Source organism: Phocoena sinus, chromosome 15 (assembly GCF_008692025.1).
Source record: "Phocoena sinus isolate mPhoSin1 chromosome 15, mPhoSin1.pri, whole genome shotgun sequence".
Taxonomy (NCBI): Eukaryota; Metazoa; Chordata; class Mammalia; order Artiodactyla; family Phocoenidae; genus Phocoena; species Phocoena sinus.
Window position 1 is genome coordinate 52,947,386 of NC_045777.1, and position 18,086 is coordinate 52,965,471.

The 18,086-nt window shown below is 44.8% G+C and overlaps 1 protein-coding gene across 1 annotated transcript in view; it reads right to left on the bottom strand.

The window, feature by feature from the left end:
* ADCY9 (adenylate cyclase 9) overlaps positions 1-18,086 on the bottom strand; it is a 133,537-nt gene that overhangs the window by 14,040 nt on the left and 101,411 nt on the right. The window contains exons 6-9 of the mRNA XM_032606056.1: positions 13,301-13,403; positions 10,280-10,488; positions 6,970-7,129; positions 409-557 (exon numbers count right to left, since the gene is read on the bottom strand). Coding sequence (XP_032461947.1) covers positions 409-557; positions 6,970-7,129; positions 10,280-10,488; positions 13,301-13,403 — 621 coding nt within the window. The remainder of the gene's footprint in view (positions 1-408; positions 558-6,969; positions 7,130-10,279; positions 10,489-13,300; positions 13,404-18,086) is intronic.

Here is an 18,086-nt window from a genome sequence, read left to right on the forward strand (position 1 = left end):
GTTAATGATACTGTACTGTATATTTGAAAGTTGCTGAGAAAGTAACATGTTTTGTTTTGTTTTTTGGCCATGCAGCACGGCTTGTGGGATCTTAGTTCCCTGACCAGAGATCGAACCCGCACCTTCGGCAGTGAAAGCTCAGAGTCCTAACCACTGGACCGGCAGGGAATTCCCCCAAGAGTAACTCTTAAAAGTTCTCATCACGAGAAAAAAATATTTGTGTGGTGATAGATGTTAACTAGACTTACTGTGGTGACTATTTCACAATATACACAAATATTAAATCATTACATAGTGCACCTGAAACGAATACGTTCTATGTCAATTATATTTCAATTAAAACAAAAAGAAAAAGTGAGAAGGAGAAGAAGAAAGGTGGTCCTTCTGTGGAGGGCACAGTGCACGTACCTGTCTGGGCAGAGGGAGACGTAGAGCAGCAGCAGGGGCCCGGCCCCGACGACTGTGGCCAAGGAGGACCTCATCCAGGAGCTGAGCTGGCAGAAGTTACAGTAGTGCACCACGGTGATCAGGACAGCTGAGCCCGTGAACACGGTGGACTGCAATGAGGGGCAGGCTCGGTGAGGACCCCAGGCCCCCTCCTTGCCACACGGACTCACCTGCCTTCCCTCCACCTGGGCACCCCGAGAGCAAACGACACGCTCACTTACCTGTCCTTCTGTTTAACAAAATATCTGGTGGTTTCAGGGACAGATCATAAATCATTAGATTAATTACCAGAGCTTTCAGTTACAAGTCTCACTGGCACTAAAATTCCTCTCCTGATGTGTGCAAATTGCACACGTCACATTGGAGGAGAGGAAAGGTAGACTGCCCTGGTTGAGAACTTCCACCGTGTAACCAGTTACCTCCCAAAGCCTGTCCTCCAGGCACCCTGCTGTGTGTCAGTGGAAATGTGATTTGGTTTTAAGTATCAAATGCAGCCAGTCCACCCAGTACTTCATGCTATACTCGCTGGCACCAAAAATATAATCTTCCACAGCAGGATGAATTCACTCTTTATGGGGTTTAACTTGGATGCTCCTTCCCTGATCAACAGCAGCTGATCCAGGTGCCAGTCAATTGTTTGTGCCAGTTCTGCAGACTAACATTATCTTTTTTTTTTTAAACTTTTAAAAAAATATATAAAGTATAGTTGATATATAATAGAATATTACCTTGTATCATCTGGAAACATGGGTCAGATGCTTCTTTGTAAAACGTGTAAGAAAATAACTGATTTGGGGGACTTCCCTGGTGGCGCAGTGGTTAAGAATCCGCCTGCCAGTGCAGGGGACATGGGTTCGAGCACTGGTACAGGAAGATCCCACATGCTGCAGAGCAACAAAGCCCATGTGCCACAACTACTGAGCCTGTGCTCTACAGCCCGCAAGCCACAATACAGAGCACGTGTGCCACAACTACTGAAGCCTGAGTGCTTAGAGCCCATGCTCAACAAGAGAACAAGAGAAGCCACTGAGCAGAAACAAGAAGAACTACAGTCCCGCAGCCTGTTGAACAATAACCACATTCATAGAAAGACAGACAAAATGAAAAGGCAGAGGACTATGTACCAGAAGGAACAAGATAAAACCTCAGAAAAACAATTAAACGAAGTGGAGATAGGCAACCTTCCAGGAAAAAGAATTCAGAATAATGATAGTGAGGATGATCCAGGACCTCAGAAAAGGAATGGAGGCAAAGATCGAGAAGATGCAAGAAATGTTTAACAAAGACCTAGAAGAATTAAAGAACAAACAAACAGATGAACAATACAATAACTGAAATGAAAAAATACACTAGAAGGAGTCAATAGCAGAATAACTGAGGCAGAAGAACGGATAAGTGACCTGGAAGACAGAATGGCGGAATTCACTGCTGCGGAACAGAATAAAGAAAAAAGGATGAAAAGAAATGAAGACAGCCTAAGAGATCTCTGGGACAACATTAAACACACCAACATTCGCATTATAGGGGTCCCAGAAGGAGAAGAGAGAGAGAAAGGACCCGAGAAAATATTTGAAGAGATTATAGTCGAAAACTTCCCTAACATGGGAAAGGAAATAGCCAACCAAGTCTAGGAAGCGCAGAATCCCAGGCAGGAAAAACTCAAGGAGAAACACACCGAGACACATAGTAAGCAAATTGACAAAAATTAAAGACAAAGAAAAATTATTAAAATCAACAAGGGAAAAATGACAAATAACATACAAGGGAACTCCATTAGGTTAACAGCTGATTTCTCAGCAGAAACTCTACAAGCCAGAAGGGAGTGGCATGATATACTTAAAGCGATGAAAGGGAAGAACCTACAACCAAGATTATTCTACCCAGCAAGGATCTCATTCAGATTCGCTGGAGAAATCAAAAGCTTTACAGACAAGCAAAAGCTAAGAGAATTCAGCACCACCAAACCAGCTCTACAACAAATGCTAAAGGAACTTCTCTAAAGGGGAAACACAAGAGAAGAAAAGGACCTACAAAAACAAACCCAAAACAACTAAGAAAATAGTAATAGGAACATACACATTGATAATTACCTTAAATGTGAATATGGATTAAATGTTCCAACCAAAAGACACAGGCTCACTGAATGGATACAAAAACAAGATGCATATATATGCTGTCTACTAGAGACCCACTTCAGACCTAGGGACACATGCAGACTGAAAGTAAGGGGATGGAAAAAGATATTCCATGCAAGTGGAAATCAAAAGAAAGCTGGAGTAGCAATACTCATATCAGATAAAATAGACTTTAAAATAAAGAATGTTACAAGAGACAAGGAAGGACACTACATAATGATCAAGGGATCAATCCAAGAAGAAGATATAACAATTGTAAATATTTATGCACCCAACAGAGAAGCACCTCAATACATAAGGCAAATGCTAACAGCTATAAAAGAGGAAATCAACAGTAACACAATAATAGTGGGGTACTTTAACACCTCACTTACACCAATGGACAGATCATCCAGACAGAAAATTAATAAGGAAACACAAGCTTTAAATGACACAATAGACCAGATAGATTTAATTGATATTTATAGGACATTCCATCCAAAAACAGCAGATTACACTTTCTTCTCAAGTGCAATCAGAACATTCTCCAGGATAGATCACATCTTGGGTCACAAATCAAACCTCGGTAAATTTAAGAAAATTGAAATCATATCAAGCATCTTTTCCAACTACAACACTATGAGATTACCAACTACAACACTATGAGATTAGAAATAAATTAAAGGGAAAAAAATGTAAAAAACACAAACACATGGAGACTAAACAATATGTTACTAAATAACCAAGAGATTTCTGAAGAAATCAAAGAGGAAATCAAAAAATACCTAGAGACAAATAACAAAGAAAACACGATGATCCAAAACCTACGGAATGCAGCAAAAGCAGTTCTAAGAGGGAAGTTTATAGCAATACAGTCCTACCTCAAGAAAGAAGAAAAACCTCAAATAAACAATCTAACCTTACACCTAAAGGAACTACAGAAAGAAGAACAAACAAAACCCAAAGTTAGTAGAAGGAAAGAAATCATAAAGATCAGAGCAGAAATAAATGAAACAGAAACAAAGAAAAGAGTAGCAAAGATCAATAAAACTAAAAGCTGATTCTTTGAGAAGATAAACAAAATTGATAAACCTTTAGCCAGACTCATCAGGAAAAAGAGGAAGAGGACTCAAATCAATAAAATTAGAAATGAAGAAGGAGAAGTTACAACAGACACTGCAGAAATACAAAGCATCATAAGAGACTACTACAAGTAACTCTATGCCAATAAAATGGACAACCTGGAAGAAATGGACAAATTCTTAGAAAGGTATAACCTTCCAAGACTGAACCAGGAAGAAACAGAAAATATGAACAGACCAATCACAAGTAATGAAATTGAAACTGCAATTAAAAATCTTCCAACAAACAAAAGTCCAGGACCAGATGCCTTCACAGGTGAATTCTATCAAACATTTAGAGAAGAGCTAACACCCATCCTTCTCAAACTCTTCCAAAAAATTGCAGAGGAAGGAACACTCCCAAACTCATTCTATGAGACCACCATCACCCGGATACCAAAACCAGACAAAGATACTACAATAAAAGAAAATCATAGACCATTATCACTGATGAATATAGATTCAAAAATCCTTAACAAAATACTAGCAAACAGAATCCAACAATATATTAAAAGGATCATACACCATGATCAAATGGGATTTACCCCAGGAATACAAGGATTCTTCAATATATGCATATCAATCAATGTGATACACCATATTAACAAACTGAGGAAGAAAAACTATGTGGTCACCTCAGCAGATGCAGAAAAAGCTTTTGACAAAATTCAACACCGATCATGATAAAAACTCTCCAGAAGGTGGGCACAGAGGGAACCTACCTCAACATAATAAAGGCCATATACGACAAACCCACAGCAAACATCATTCTCAATGGTGCAAAACTGAAAGCATTTCCTCTAAGATCAGGAACAAGGCAAGAGGGTCCACTCTCGCCACCATTATTCAACATAGTTTTGGAAATCCTAGCCTCGGCAATCAGAGAAGAAAAAGAAATAAAAGGAATACAAATTGGAAAAGAAGAAGTAAAACTGTCACTGTTTGCATATGACATACTATACATAGAGAATCCTAAAGATGCCACCAGAAAACTACTAGAGCTAATCAATGAGTTTGGTAAAGTTGTAGGATACAAAATTAATGCACATAAATCTCTTGCATTCCTATACACTAACAATGAAAGATCAGAAAGAGAAATTAAGGAAACAATCCCATTCACCATTGCAACAAAAAGAATAAGATACCTAGGAATAAACCTACCTAAGGAGGTAAAAGACCTGTAGTCAGAGAACTATAAGACACTGATGAAAGAAGTCAAAGATGACACAAACAGAGAGATATACCATGTTCTTGGACTGGAAGAATCAATATTGTGAAAATGACTATACTACCCAAGGCAATCTACAGATTCAGTGCAATCCCTATCAAATTACCAATGGCATTTTTTACAGAACTAGAACAAAGAAAATCTTAAAGTTTGTATGGAGACACAAAAGACCCCAAATAGCCAAAGCAATCTTGAGGGAAAAAACGGAGCTGGAGAAATCAGGCTTCCTGACTTCAGACTATACTACAAAGCTATGGTAATCAAGACAATATGGTACTGGCACAAAAACAGAAATATACAGATCAGTGGAACAGGATAGAAAGCCCAGAGATAAACCCACATACCTATGATCAACTAATCCATGACAAAGGAGGCAAGGATATACAATGGAGAAAACACAGTCTCTTCAATAAGTGGTGCTGGGAAAACTGGACAGCTACTTGTAAAAGAATGAAACTAGAACACTCCCTAACACCACAAACAAAAATAAACTCAAAATGGATTAAAGACCTAAATGTAAGGCCAGACACTATAAAACTCTTAGAGGAAAACATAGGAAGTACACTCTTTGACATAAATCACAGCAAGATCTTTTCTGACCCATCTCCTAGAGTAATGGAAATAAAAATAAACAAATGGGACCCAATGAAACTTAAAAGCTTTTGCATAGCAAAGGAAACTATAAACAAGACAAAAAGACAACCCTCAGAATGAGAGAAAATATTTGCAAACAATCAACGGAGAAAGGATTAATCTCCAAAATACATAAACAGCTCATGCAGCTCAATATTAAAAAAACAAACAACCCAATCAAAAAATGAAGACCTAATAGAAGACCTAAATAGACATTTCTCCAAATGAGACATACAGATGGCCAAGAGGCACATGAAAAGCTGCTCAACATCACTAATATTAGAGAAATGCAAATCAAAACTACAATGAGGTATCACCTCACACCAGTTAGAATGGGCATCATCAAAAAATCTACAAACAACAAATGCTGGAGAGGATGTGGATGGAGTAAAGGGAACTCTCTTGCACTGTTGGTGGGAATGCAAACTGATACAGCTGCTATGGAGAACAGTATGGAGGTTCCTTAAAAAACTAAAAATAGAATTACCATATGACCCAGCAATCCCACTACTGGCCATACACCTAGAGAAAACCATAATTCAAAAAGACACATGCACCCCAATATTCATTGCAGCACTATTTACAATAGCCAGGTCATGGAAGCAACCTAAATGCCCACTGACAGATGAATGGATAAAGAAGATGTGGTACTTATATACAGTGGAATATTAGCCATAAAAAGGAACAAAATTCAGTCATTTGTTGAGATGTGGATGGACCTAGAGACTGTCATACACAGTGAAGTAAGTCAGAAAGAGAAAAACAAATATCGTATATCAACGCATATATGTGGAATCTAGAAAAATGGTACAGATGAACCAGTTTGCACGGCATAAATAGAGGCAGAGATGTAGAGAACAAATGTATGGACACCAAGCGGGGAAAGCGGTGGTGGGGGTGGGGGTGGGATGAATTGGGAGATTGGGATTGACATGTATACACTAATATGTATAAAATAGATAACTAATAAGAACCTGCTGTATAAAAAAATGAAATTCGAAAAAAAAAAAAGAGAAGCCACCACATTGAGAAGCCCGCGCAGTGCAACGAAGAGTAGCCCCCGCTCGCCACAACTAGAGAAAGCCCGTGTGCAGCAACAAAGAACCAACACAGCCAAAATTAAATAAATAAGTTTTAAAAATTAAAAAAAAAACGATTTGGGACTTGACGACACCAAGAGGGGTTGGAGAGGACACAGGTCCACCAGGGAATCTCCCCAGAGCAGCCCCTGGGCTGACCTCCCTGCCCGCTCCTCTGTCCCAGGCAAGTCTTTTAAAAGGACAAGTTCAAAGGACTGACAAAGAGTTTGCGCCTCTTTAAGGGCCTATATTTAAATTGCTGTCCCAAGCCATCAGGTTTATATTTTTAAAAAGTGATCAGGGAGTCCAGAAAAGCACCGATACAAAATCACCAAGACTTTACTTACGTGTATGTTTGTCTCAAATTCGGAGGTGACATGTGAATAGACCGCGAGGGCGGGGAGGGACACCAGGATGGCCCCGATGAAATGGCGCGGGAGCCAGCCGGCTATCCACTCCAGCAGGCGCTTGGTACAAGCCATCACATCTTCCAGGAAGAACACCATCCTGGGAGCGGGGGGAGAAAGGAGAAACGGGGTATCTGTGGGTGGGGGACCCAAAGCCAGGGCCACTCCCAACCCTGGCCTATGCTGTGGCTGCTGGTGTGGGCGGCGGGCAGAACCCCCGCCTCCTTTATTTTTGATCAATGGCAAGTAAACTGGACTCACTCAGCTCACCATACCGTATTTTAAGGTTACTTGCTGCATTCGGATAAGACGTGCTTGTAAAAGACAAGCATAGGCCTCTGTGAGTCTAAATGGAGCATGTAAGAACCAGGCAGGCAAATACTAACAGGTCCTGAAAAAGGTCACCTGTCACCTGTTACTGCCTGCTTCTAGGGAGGTCTCAAGTGGGTGGTTCAGGAGGTGTTCGGAATTTTGTGGGGCTTTTTTGGTGCCTCAATGGTTGCAGGTGCTACTGGCACCAACAGGCAGGAGCTGGGGATGGGTGATGTCCCGTGATGTACAGCGAGGCTCTGCCCTAAGCCCCACATGACTGCTACACACCCCCTGCTGACGATGACTTCAGCCTAGAGCCTAATTGCGTTTTGTTTACAAACAGAAAGTGGTTTCTGTATGGCAGTAACATACACTGAATTTTCCAGGAGTGCAGCTACTGGGTAAACCAAACAAGATTACCCGTAGTTTTATTTGGGACACCACCAAGAGTCGTCAGCATCTCAGAAACCACATCACAGGCTCCTGGGGCTCATACCACCAAACCCGCACACTCATAACAGTCCGCACTGGGAGCTGTCATATTATCAGTGCACAAGGGCAAACAGCTGACGACTTTGGCGTGGCTGCCCAGGTGGTGATGCCCTGGCATATTCGAGGTGAAGCGCTACACGTATATTATTTTAAATGGCTTTCTTGCCATTTCTCCTTCACATTGGAGTGATGGCATTTCATTAATTGCTTCTGAAATTGTGTGTATACGTGGGCTATACTTCAGGGTAGGGATGTGGCATCATAAAACGTTTTTCATGGAGAATGAGGAGCTGAGTATGTGGGGCCAAGAACTGCTTCTCTGCAGGAAGAATCACTGGGTCAACAGCAGCGGGAGGTGGAAGAGAGGACACTGGGGGTCCGCCTCAGGAGGGAGACTCACGCACACAGTCCCCTCTAAAGACACCTTGGTGAGGGTGCAGGTGGGGCAGGCCCACTTTCCTTGCCTTCAAAGCTAAAAAGCCTGTCAAGGGCCTCTCGCATCCACCCAGGCGTCCACACCTTCAGTTACCAGTGTAGGTCCTTATTGACCTAGGGTCCCATATCCACCCTCAGTGGGGCCAGAGGAAATCCCCCAGGCCCCGCCCTCTCCTGGGCACCGACATCACACCAGAGGCTCGGGCAGGAGCAAAGTGGCCCCGCAGAGATGTGGATGCACCGGGCACAGCCAGGCCTGGCATCCTCATGGCCCACGGTCCTCTGCAGTCCTTAACCTGGCTTAGCCCAGATTTTTTCAAATTGGGTCCGAAGAACAGGGAACAATCATGTAAAGGGTTCTTTAGAAAAGGTATGGAGAAAACGCTTGCCTCAGAGGGATCAAGAGCCTTAACCAGTTGTGAGTCCCGCATCGGACAGAAACTCAGGGCAGGGAGGGGAGTGATTGGAAGTAGGTACTGGCTTTTCTTTGGGGTGACAGAAATGTTCTAAAATCATATGGTGGTGATGTTTGCACAATTCTGTAAGTTTATTAAAAATCTGTGAATTGTACACTTATGAGTGAACTTATTGTTTGTGAGTTATATCACAATAAAGCTTGTTTTAAGAAGAAAAAAGACTAGGGGCCAGAGGATGCCTTGTTTTGGTCCCTTCGGGTGTCCCCAGGCCCAGGGCAGGCCCACAGAGGGCGCAGTTCATTTGGAAGTGGGTCCCAGGCAGCTTGTGGAGACATGGAGGGAGGCAGGCCCAGGGGAGGGCTGTGCTGGGGAGGAGTCACCTGCTGTGGGCAATGCAGCTCCACGCTGGTGGCGAATCTGGGGAGATGGCGAGGATGTGCCTTAGAGTTCCCTCCACTGGGAGGAGGGGGAGGGAAGGGAAGAGCCCCTGGCAGCCAGAGAAAGCCCTTGGCAAAAGGCTGAACAGGCCTCAGTGGGGAGTTGCGGGGGAAGGGGGGAGTGTGGAAGGGAGGGGGCAGGTGTCCAGCTCATCCATTTCGAAGGGAGGGATCTTGCGTTTGGGAGTCTCAGGGCCAGACCCGAAGCTGTGGTTTCCTGTCCTGGGATGTTGGGGAGGAGTAGAAACTCAAGGTCAGGGTCCTTTACCGCATTTCTCTCCGATCCCCAGTGTGGGGCTGTCCTGCTGAGAGGACAGGGCTGGAGGAAGGGGGTGGACCTGGTGCAAGGACCCAGCGTGAGTGGAGGCCCTGTTTGTATCAGTAGAAACATTGTGAGCTTCCTGAGTGGGGTGGGGCCTGAAACTGGGCTAGTCCTGAGGGCCCAGCCTCCCAGAGGGACTCTGCTGTCTCTTCGGACACTGCCCATTTTTAAATGGGTTGATTGTCTTTTTATTATTGAGCTAACATTCTAGATATTAGACCCTTGTCACAGATATGATTTGCAAATACTCTCTTCCATCCTGTAGATTCTCTTTCACTTTGGTGTGAAAAGTGATGATGGTGTTCTTTGAAACATGAAAGTTTAAAATTTTGATGAAGTCCATCTTAACTATTTTTTCTTTGGTTGCTTGTGCTTTTCATGTCGTATCTAAGAAAGCGTTGCCTGATCCAAGCTCATGAAGACTTGGGCCTGTGCTTTCCTCTAGAGGTTTATGGTTTCACCCTTACATTCAGGAGAGGCACCTGCTGATGTGCTGGCAGCCCCTTACCAGCTGTACCCTGTACACCTACCTCTTTTCTTTCTCTGCCCTGCTTTCTTATTCCCTATCTTCCCACTTTCTCTCTTCAAGTATCTGATTTGGGAGATCAGCAGACTAGTTGGTGGCATTAGGGCTGCAGAGGACAGTGACCCACTGGTAAGGTGAGTGCCCACCTGTGCTGAGGGCCCGTGTTGGTGAGGGAGGAGCCAGTGAAGCAGGCTGGGGGAGGGAAGAAAAGAGGACCGTCCCCAAAATGGGTTATGGAGACAGCTGGCTGTTCCACCAGCAGAGGGAGCTAAAGGCTAACAGCTGGGCAGTGCTGCAGGTGGGCCTTTACCTGACGGAGACCACGAGGGACAGGACCTCCAGAAGCAGGGCTGCTCCGAAGACCACGAGGGCGGCCGGCGGGGGTGGCATGGAGGCGGCCCCATACTTCAGGAAGCAGGTAATGGAGAGAATCAGAAACACTGTTGTCGACAGAAACACATCCAGGAGGGAGCTGAAGGTGGCACTGGCAAAAGTCTTCACGGGAGAATTCTTTATAACCTGTTTGGGGGGGAGTGTGAACAGATGCTGCTGGATGTATCCTCCTGGAGAAGTATAATCCAGGCGGAAAAAACAGCAGATGCTTGCTGAGCACTTGCCTCCTGCGGACCAGGTACAGGGTGAGTAGTGCTTCGGGCAGGCCGTCTCCTACCCCACCTAACAGTGAAGAAACTGAGGCACAGAGAAGTGAAGAAACTTGTCCAAGGTCACACAGCAACTGATTACAAACCAATTAAGTTCTCACAGGCATGTGACGCCCTGAGCCTGAAAGGCGAGCTATCGACAGGCAAAGTCAGTGACTCTGCATCTGTAGAGACAGTAACAGGAAAGCCACATGCTAGAAGCTTCCACTGAATGCTGGGTCCCAGGCTCAGGGTGTGTGAAAGCTGGCTTCATACAGAAGTAGGAGGTCAACAGCAACAGTGACAGCAAGAGCCTGCTCTGGGCCTGGACGCTGTGCAGGGCTCGAGGGCAGGCATGAAACAACCGCCTCGGGGGCTCATGGCCTAATGGTGGGACAGACAGGAGTCTGAGATGGGTGGTGTCATCAGTGTATCAAAGCGACATGCACATCATGTCAGGAAATCATGGGAAGGAGGGAAAAAATGACGACAACGCCAAAGAGTCTGAGAGAGCCTTGTTCCAGGCACCATGTGGACCCTTTGGGGGCACGACCTCAATCGATGCTCACACAGCCCTCAAGGAGGAAATGCTCCCAATCTCAGGGCACAGGCTGGGAGGCTGAGGTGAGGTGGCCACTAGAGGTCACACAGCCAAGGAGGAGCCCGGCCAGGGGCTGGGGCATCTTGATCATGTCACCTACTGTCCCTGTGCCTCCATTTCCTTAACTGGAAAGAGGGATAAAATGGGACCCTGCACCTTATGGGTGCTGGGGATGCTTAGATGGGAAATCACAAAGTGCAGCGGGGGCCTAATGTGGGGGCGGCTTGGAGCCTCCCACCGTTCCTGCATCGCTCCCATCCTCGCCAGCTGGCCCTGTAGTTCAGGGATAGCGTCCCACCTGCGCCCCAGGCCTCCGGGCTCATTTACTCCCGTTACCTACAACTCAGCCACGTGACCTTTATACAACACAGTCTGATAGTGCCAACTCCTGTTCTGGATCCTTCAATGGCTCCCCTGGCCTTTAGCATAACGTCCACAGTGTGGGAAGCTGCCATCGGGCCCCTGCCCACCTGCCACTTCCACCCCGTCTGCCAGACAGAAGCGCCCACAGCTCCCTGGATGCACCCAGGCTCTGTCTTATCTCCAAGGTTAGGTTTGCAGGTGCTGGCCCCTCTCTGGAATGTTCCTTAATTCAGTTAATTGCTAGTCCTCCCACTAACACGGGCTCCTTCTGGGCCCTCGACCTGGGGTCGGTGTGCTCTGCGGCCATTATGGGGCTCCTGGGTCTGGATTCTCATTTCTGCCGGGTTACTGCTTCCCTGTGAGTGTCTGTCAACGCTACACCCCAGCCCCAGGAGTAGGACCCGGAGGTGCAGACGCTCAGTGAGCATTTGGTGACCTGTGCCCTCTGCTGGGGAGGCTCTGTACTCAGCACCGGGAGTGGGTGGGAGCTCCTGGCCCTGAATCAGGCAGGTGCCCAATCCTAGCCGGCCACTCGGCCTTTCCTGGCTTCAGCTTTCTTTTGGTAAAATGGGGATAATCATAAGCTTCCTTGAAGGGTTGCTGTGAGGATTAAGGTTGCTGTTTTGCCTTAAAGGCACCAACCAACCAACTCCCAAGTCCACAAGAGAGCCTCGCCTGGGGTATTAACGGTATTCACCACCCAGGAGGCTGACGAAACTCAACCCCACAGGCATGAACTGCCCTGTCTGGTTCACCGGGACTCTCGGGGTTGGTCAGGGCCTGGATGTAACAGACACTGAGGGATGATCTGCTGGATGAACGAATGGAGTCGAATGAGAAATCCTTCTGGCTCTGGGGTTGGGAGGGTATGCATTTTTGACCTTGGAACACTAAGCTGGGTTAGATTTGGGAAAAATGCAGAGAGCTGGCTTCTTGGAACTCAAACCAGGCTCTAGGTTCTCGTATTTATTCATCGTTTCCACCAAGCCCTACTGAGCACTTGTGGGTGTGGGGACTGGATGCCACGTAGAGTGGAGATGAGAGACAGGGTCCTGCCTCCCAGAGTGGAGAGTCCAGGAGGAGGCATATGATTCAACAGTCCCACAAGAAGAGATTACAAACTGGGATGCAGCTGCGGAGAAACAGTATAACAGAGGAAAAAATCCAGTCTGGGGCAAGGGAAAGTTTCTTAGAGGAAGTGATGTTTGGGCTGAGAGTTACAGGACAACAGGAGTTAAGGCAGGGGAGGGGCGGTAGAGGAGGGCTCAGCACCAAAGCACGCGGGAGAGCCGAGCAAGGTGAAAGCCCTCTCAGCTCTTGTCCCATTTCAGTAGGAAGAAAGCCGACAGGGAACAGGGGGAGAAATCCTCCTTGAGAACAGAGAATAGGTGGGGCTGGAGCTCCCCCCTCACCCCTCTCACCCCGTACTAGGCCTCCAGGGGCTGGAGCACGGCCAAGGGCACCTGGGGATGCACCAGCTGCAGAGCAGAGGGACCGGGAGATGACAAGCCTGGGTTGCTGTAGAGATATTTGGGATTTTCTCCCTTGTGAAGATAAATTCACATACAGGTGAAATTTAGGGCTTACAGACTGTGGGAAATCAATATGAGCCGTCAATTTCCTGTCACTCAGGAAAACAAAAATGGCCTCCAAAGCACAAGACTAAACATGAACTGTGCAGTGAAAACGACGCATGTCTTTGGTAAAATTATAAGAAGCCACGCACCTCTTCTTGATAGCTGGTCCTGTAGGCTTGTTCTAGCTCCTGATCCAGGAAGTTCAAGCTGAACTGATTAATGGGTGGCTTAAAAAAATAATCTTTCATCAGGCTAGAAGAGACAATAAATGCAGTCAATCAATGTGCAGCACAATCGTTACATTTATTTTATCAGAAGATCACAGTTACCTACTGAAACGCCATTTGTGAAGCGTGTCACAAAAGCTGTACCTAAAAGTCACCATACAATAGACATTGCTCAACTGCCCCTTTTAGAACATGTCTCTGGAAAGTCCTTCATGCTTCTAGACATAATCCCATTTTAGGTTTCACCTCCACAAAAGAATGCCCATTCACCACTAACATAACACACATCATCAGAACCGTGCTTTTGAAAACATCTTCCTAACGTCCAGAATTAGAATAGAAGGAGGCAGCAGCTTTTTTGTTCTATAAAATGCTCCCTTCCAAAGGACCAGCAGATCCCTGTACTGAGCATACTTATGTTGATTTGGAGGCTTCCTTGCAAACATAATTCAGAACCGGCTGTCCTGTCACTCAGAGTACTGACAGTAATTACCACTGTCACTGCTAACAGGTTGTTATCACAAAATTGTGTTTATAGTTAGTGTAATTTTGGTGCTACTGTCACATATGCAGATTGCATGTGAAATGATAATGCTCAATGATTTTAATAGCAGAGAAATCAAGCCTGCTTTACGTGACTCTTTCATTCTTTTACGGACTGCTAGCAAACAGTCATATCCTTTTTATCCTGCAGAAAATTACTATAAATTTAAGGGAATGTTAGCATAATTTCAGAAGGCAAATGCAGCTGTGGGATGTCTCTCTCCCTCACATAATAACTACTAGAATTAAATCCGATGAAATTTGTAAAGAGCCTATCATGTGCCTGACACACAGTAGGGTTCACTGTAGTTCCTCCTTTCCCTGAAGCAGAGTGGGCTCTCTTTTTGTGCTAAGTGTGCAATACCTTACTGAGCTCTCAGACTTAGAAAAGAGAAAATTCTATCCCCTAATGTTGACCCCCTATTCTCCCCTCCACTTGGCAAGTATGGACAGAGGGAAAAACAACAAAGCAGCCATAAGAAGGAAATGTAATGGCTTCATTTTCGCAGTCAAGTAGCAGGATCCACACTATAAAATACACTGCTCATTTGAGATTAATATTGAGAGGTTCCACTTCTGGGAATGGAAATTAGCTCCTGTTAGATCAATCGTCTCTCAGATAACAACTATAAACCCTAAACAAAATATAAAAACAACTCCTGGAAGGCACTGGCAATTGACCAAAGCAGTAAGAAAATGGAGAAGAGCCACACTTGGAACACGCTGAATTTCTTGTGGGTTTTTTTTTTTTTTTCTTTTTTTGCCTAAAGAGAGTCATTAGTCAGCACCACGTGTAAGATGGCTAAAACTCAGAAAAACTACAGTTTTACTGACCTGGAAAACCAGAAAATAGAGTTTAGCATGCCCACCAATGGAAAATGAGGTTGGACATTCCAGAGAGAGAGGACCAGAGAAGGGGGAGCCCCAAGTTCTGCATATAGGCTCTGCTCAAATCTCTGGCTGACCCCTGAAATACACATGTGCATGGCAGACTACAAGCCTAATTAAGGCTGAAGGAATAGTGGCTGCCCACCTCAGGGGAGACAGAGTTTGGTGTTTGAGTTCAGATGAGTTAACTGTCTACTAAAACAAACTAAAAGTTGATATTCTTCAAAGGAATGTAACAGAATCCAGGTTTTCTAACCATTGTACATAATGTGCACAATGCAATCCAAAATTACTAGACAAACAAGGAAACAGGAAACCATGATCCATCCTCAACAAAAAAGCACTCAACAGAGACCAACCTGAGATTACCAAGTGGTTGGAATTGGAGGTTGGAGTTTATAATGTATATGGATGCAATACATGTGAAAACTAACATAAGGAATGAGAAGAAAGTAATGTACCTATACAATTGTAAGATTTCTACATTTAAAGTGTAATGATACAGGGACTTCCCTGGTGGCACAGTGGTTAAGAAACTGCCTGCCAATTCAGGGGACACGGGCTTGAACCCTGGTCTGGGAAGATCCCACATGCCACATAGCAACTAAGCCCCTGCACCACAACTACTGAGCCTGCACTCTAGAGCCCACGAGCCACAACTACTGAGCCCTTGCACCACAACTACTGAAGCCCACATGCCTAGAACCCATGCTCCGCAACAAGAGAAGCCACCTCAATGAGAAGCCCGCACACCACAATGAAGAGTAGCCCCCGTTTACCGCAACTAGAGAAAGCCTGCATACAGCAACGAAGACCCAACGCAGCCAAAAATAAACAAATACATAAATTTATGAAAAGAAAAAAAGTGAAATGATGCAATATTAACTATAAGAAGACTATAAAAATATAAGACTGCCTAGAGCAACCATTAAAAGAAAAATAATGCAAAGAGGTATGGCTAAAAAGCAAATAAATATATTAAAATATAATAAAAAAGGCAGATATTGTCAGAATGATTTAAGGAGCAAGACCCAAAAGAGATGTATTTCAAATATAAAGACCCAGGTTATAATTTTTTAAAATGGAAAATGATGTAGTATGCAAACAGTAAGAATAAGAAGGCTAGAGTGACTATGTTAATATCCGATAAAGCAGTCTTCAAGACAGAGTATTACTGGGCACAAAGAGGGACACTTCAAAATGATAAAAGGATTATTTACCAGGAATATATAACACTCATAAATGTGTATGTACCTAAAAAAGAGCTTCAAAATACGTGAAACAAAAATTGTCAGGACTACAGAGAGATAGACAATTCCACAACCACAGCTGAAGATTTTAACATCCCTATCTCAATAAGTGATAGAACAAGAGACAAAAAAGTCAGTAAAGAGACAGATGATCTGAACATTACTGCCAACCACGTGGGCCTAATTGAGGTTTATGGATCACAACATCCTGAGAATGCAAAATATGCATTCTTTTCAAACGCACATGGTATGTTTACCAAAACAGACCACATGTGAGACCACAGAACAAGTTTCAATAAATGTAAAAGGAATGAAGTCACATAGTGTATGCCTTTGACTACAATGACATTAAATTAAACATTAATAACTAACATATGTAAATACCGTTTTTCACTAAAAGGAGCCAGGGCTTTTGGAGAAACGGCTGATTCCTGAGCTGGGGCAGGGAAGATATAAAATGAGCCTGTTGTACTGGAAAGTAAGAAATCACTCAAAACAAATGAAGGAGCCGTGTCGAAAGGACACAGGAGCCAGCCTGAAGGCAGGCTTCCAAAGGCCAGACTCGGGACAACTAGAGCATCAAACTCTAATTAGAACAGTGATAAATGATGTCCTGTTAAGTATAACAGGACTCCGTGAGGGTTTATATGGATTTATAAATCTGTAGATGGATAGATTAAGTAATAAGTGGGGAGGAGCTCTTCTTTACTGCAGAATGCCAAGCCCCAAATGATAAATGCACAGTCAGCGCTGAAGCAGGAGAACTGCCATTTTGACCAACATAGTAAAGACTGTTTCAAACAAGAACCATCAATGGAGATTAAGTCTAGGGAAGTGTGGTGAGGAATGGGATCTTTACATGATCTGAAAGCATCTTCCCACAGATGGCCAACTAGTCACAGGGAGAAAATAAGTACAGACTGGAGAAGTTGGCAACACTCGCCCAGCTGATCAACATCACTACCCCTGATGCAGGTCAAAGGGGGCACCACGGGCCTCTGGATCTGGTGCCTGAGAAGACACATCACCTCCATGGGATCTGGACACACAAGCAGCCTGGACAGAATCATGAGGAGATGTCACACAAATCCAACTTCAGGAATATTTTATAAAAGAGCCAGGCCTGCATGTTTCAAAAATGTCAATGTCATGGAAGATCAAGAATGGCTGAGGAACTGCCCCAGATTTAAAGAATGAAGAGGCCTGACAACTGCATGGTACAGCATGTGATTCTCTACCGTGCTATGAGGGACACATGGGACCACACAACAAAACCAGAATAGGAACCGCAGGCTGGGGAAAACACCTCATCAGTGTTAAATTTCCTGAATTAGGTAGCTATGATCATGTGCAAGAACACCCCTGTTTTCAGGAAATACAGTTTTAAGGGGTAGAAAGCACGATGTATCTAACTTACTGTCAAATGGTTAAGAAAAATAAATAAATAAATTTCACAGGGAGAGTGAGGAGAATAAAACAAGCAGAGTAAAATGTTAGAAGTTGGTAAATTGGGGCTTCCCTGGTGGCACAGTGGTTTAGAGTCCACCTGCCGATGCAGGGGACACAGTTTCATGCCCCGGTCTGGGAAGATCCCACATGCCGCGGAGCGGCTGGGCCCATGAGCCATGGCCGCTGAACCTGCGCATCCGGAGCCTGTGCTCTGCAACGGGAGAGGCCACAACAGTGAGAGGCCCACGTACCGCAAAAAAAAAAAAAAGTTGGTAAACTGGGGGGCTCCCCTGGTGGCGCAGTGGTTGAGAGTCCACCTGCCGATGCAGGGGACACGGGTTCGTGCCCCGGTCCGGGAGGATCACACATGCCGCGGAGCAGCTGGGCCCGTGGGCTGTGGCCACCGGGCCTGCGCGTCCGGAGCCTGTGCTCCGCAACGGGAGAGGCCACAACAGTGAGAGGCCCGCGTACCACACACACACAAAAAAAGTTGGTAAATCGGGCAAAGGGTATAAAGGGAATATTTTGTATTATTCATGCCACTTTTCTGTAAGTTTCAAATTATTTCAAAATACACT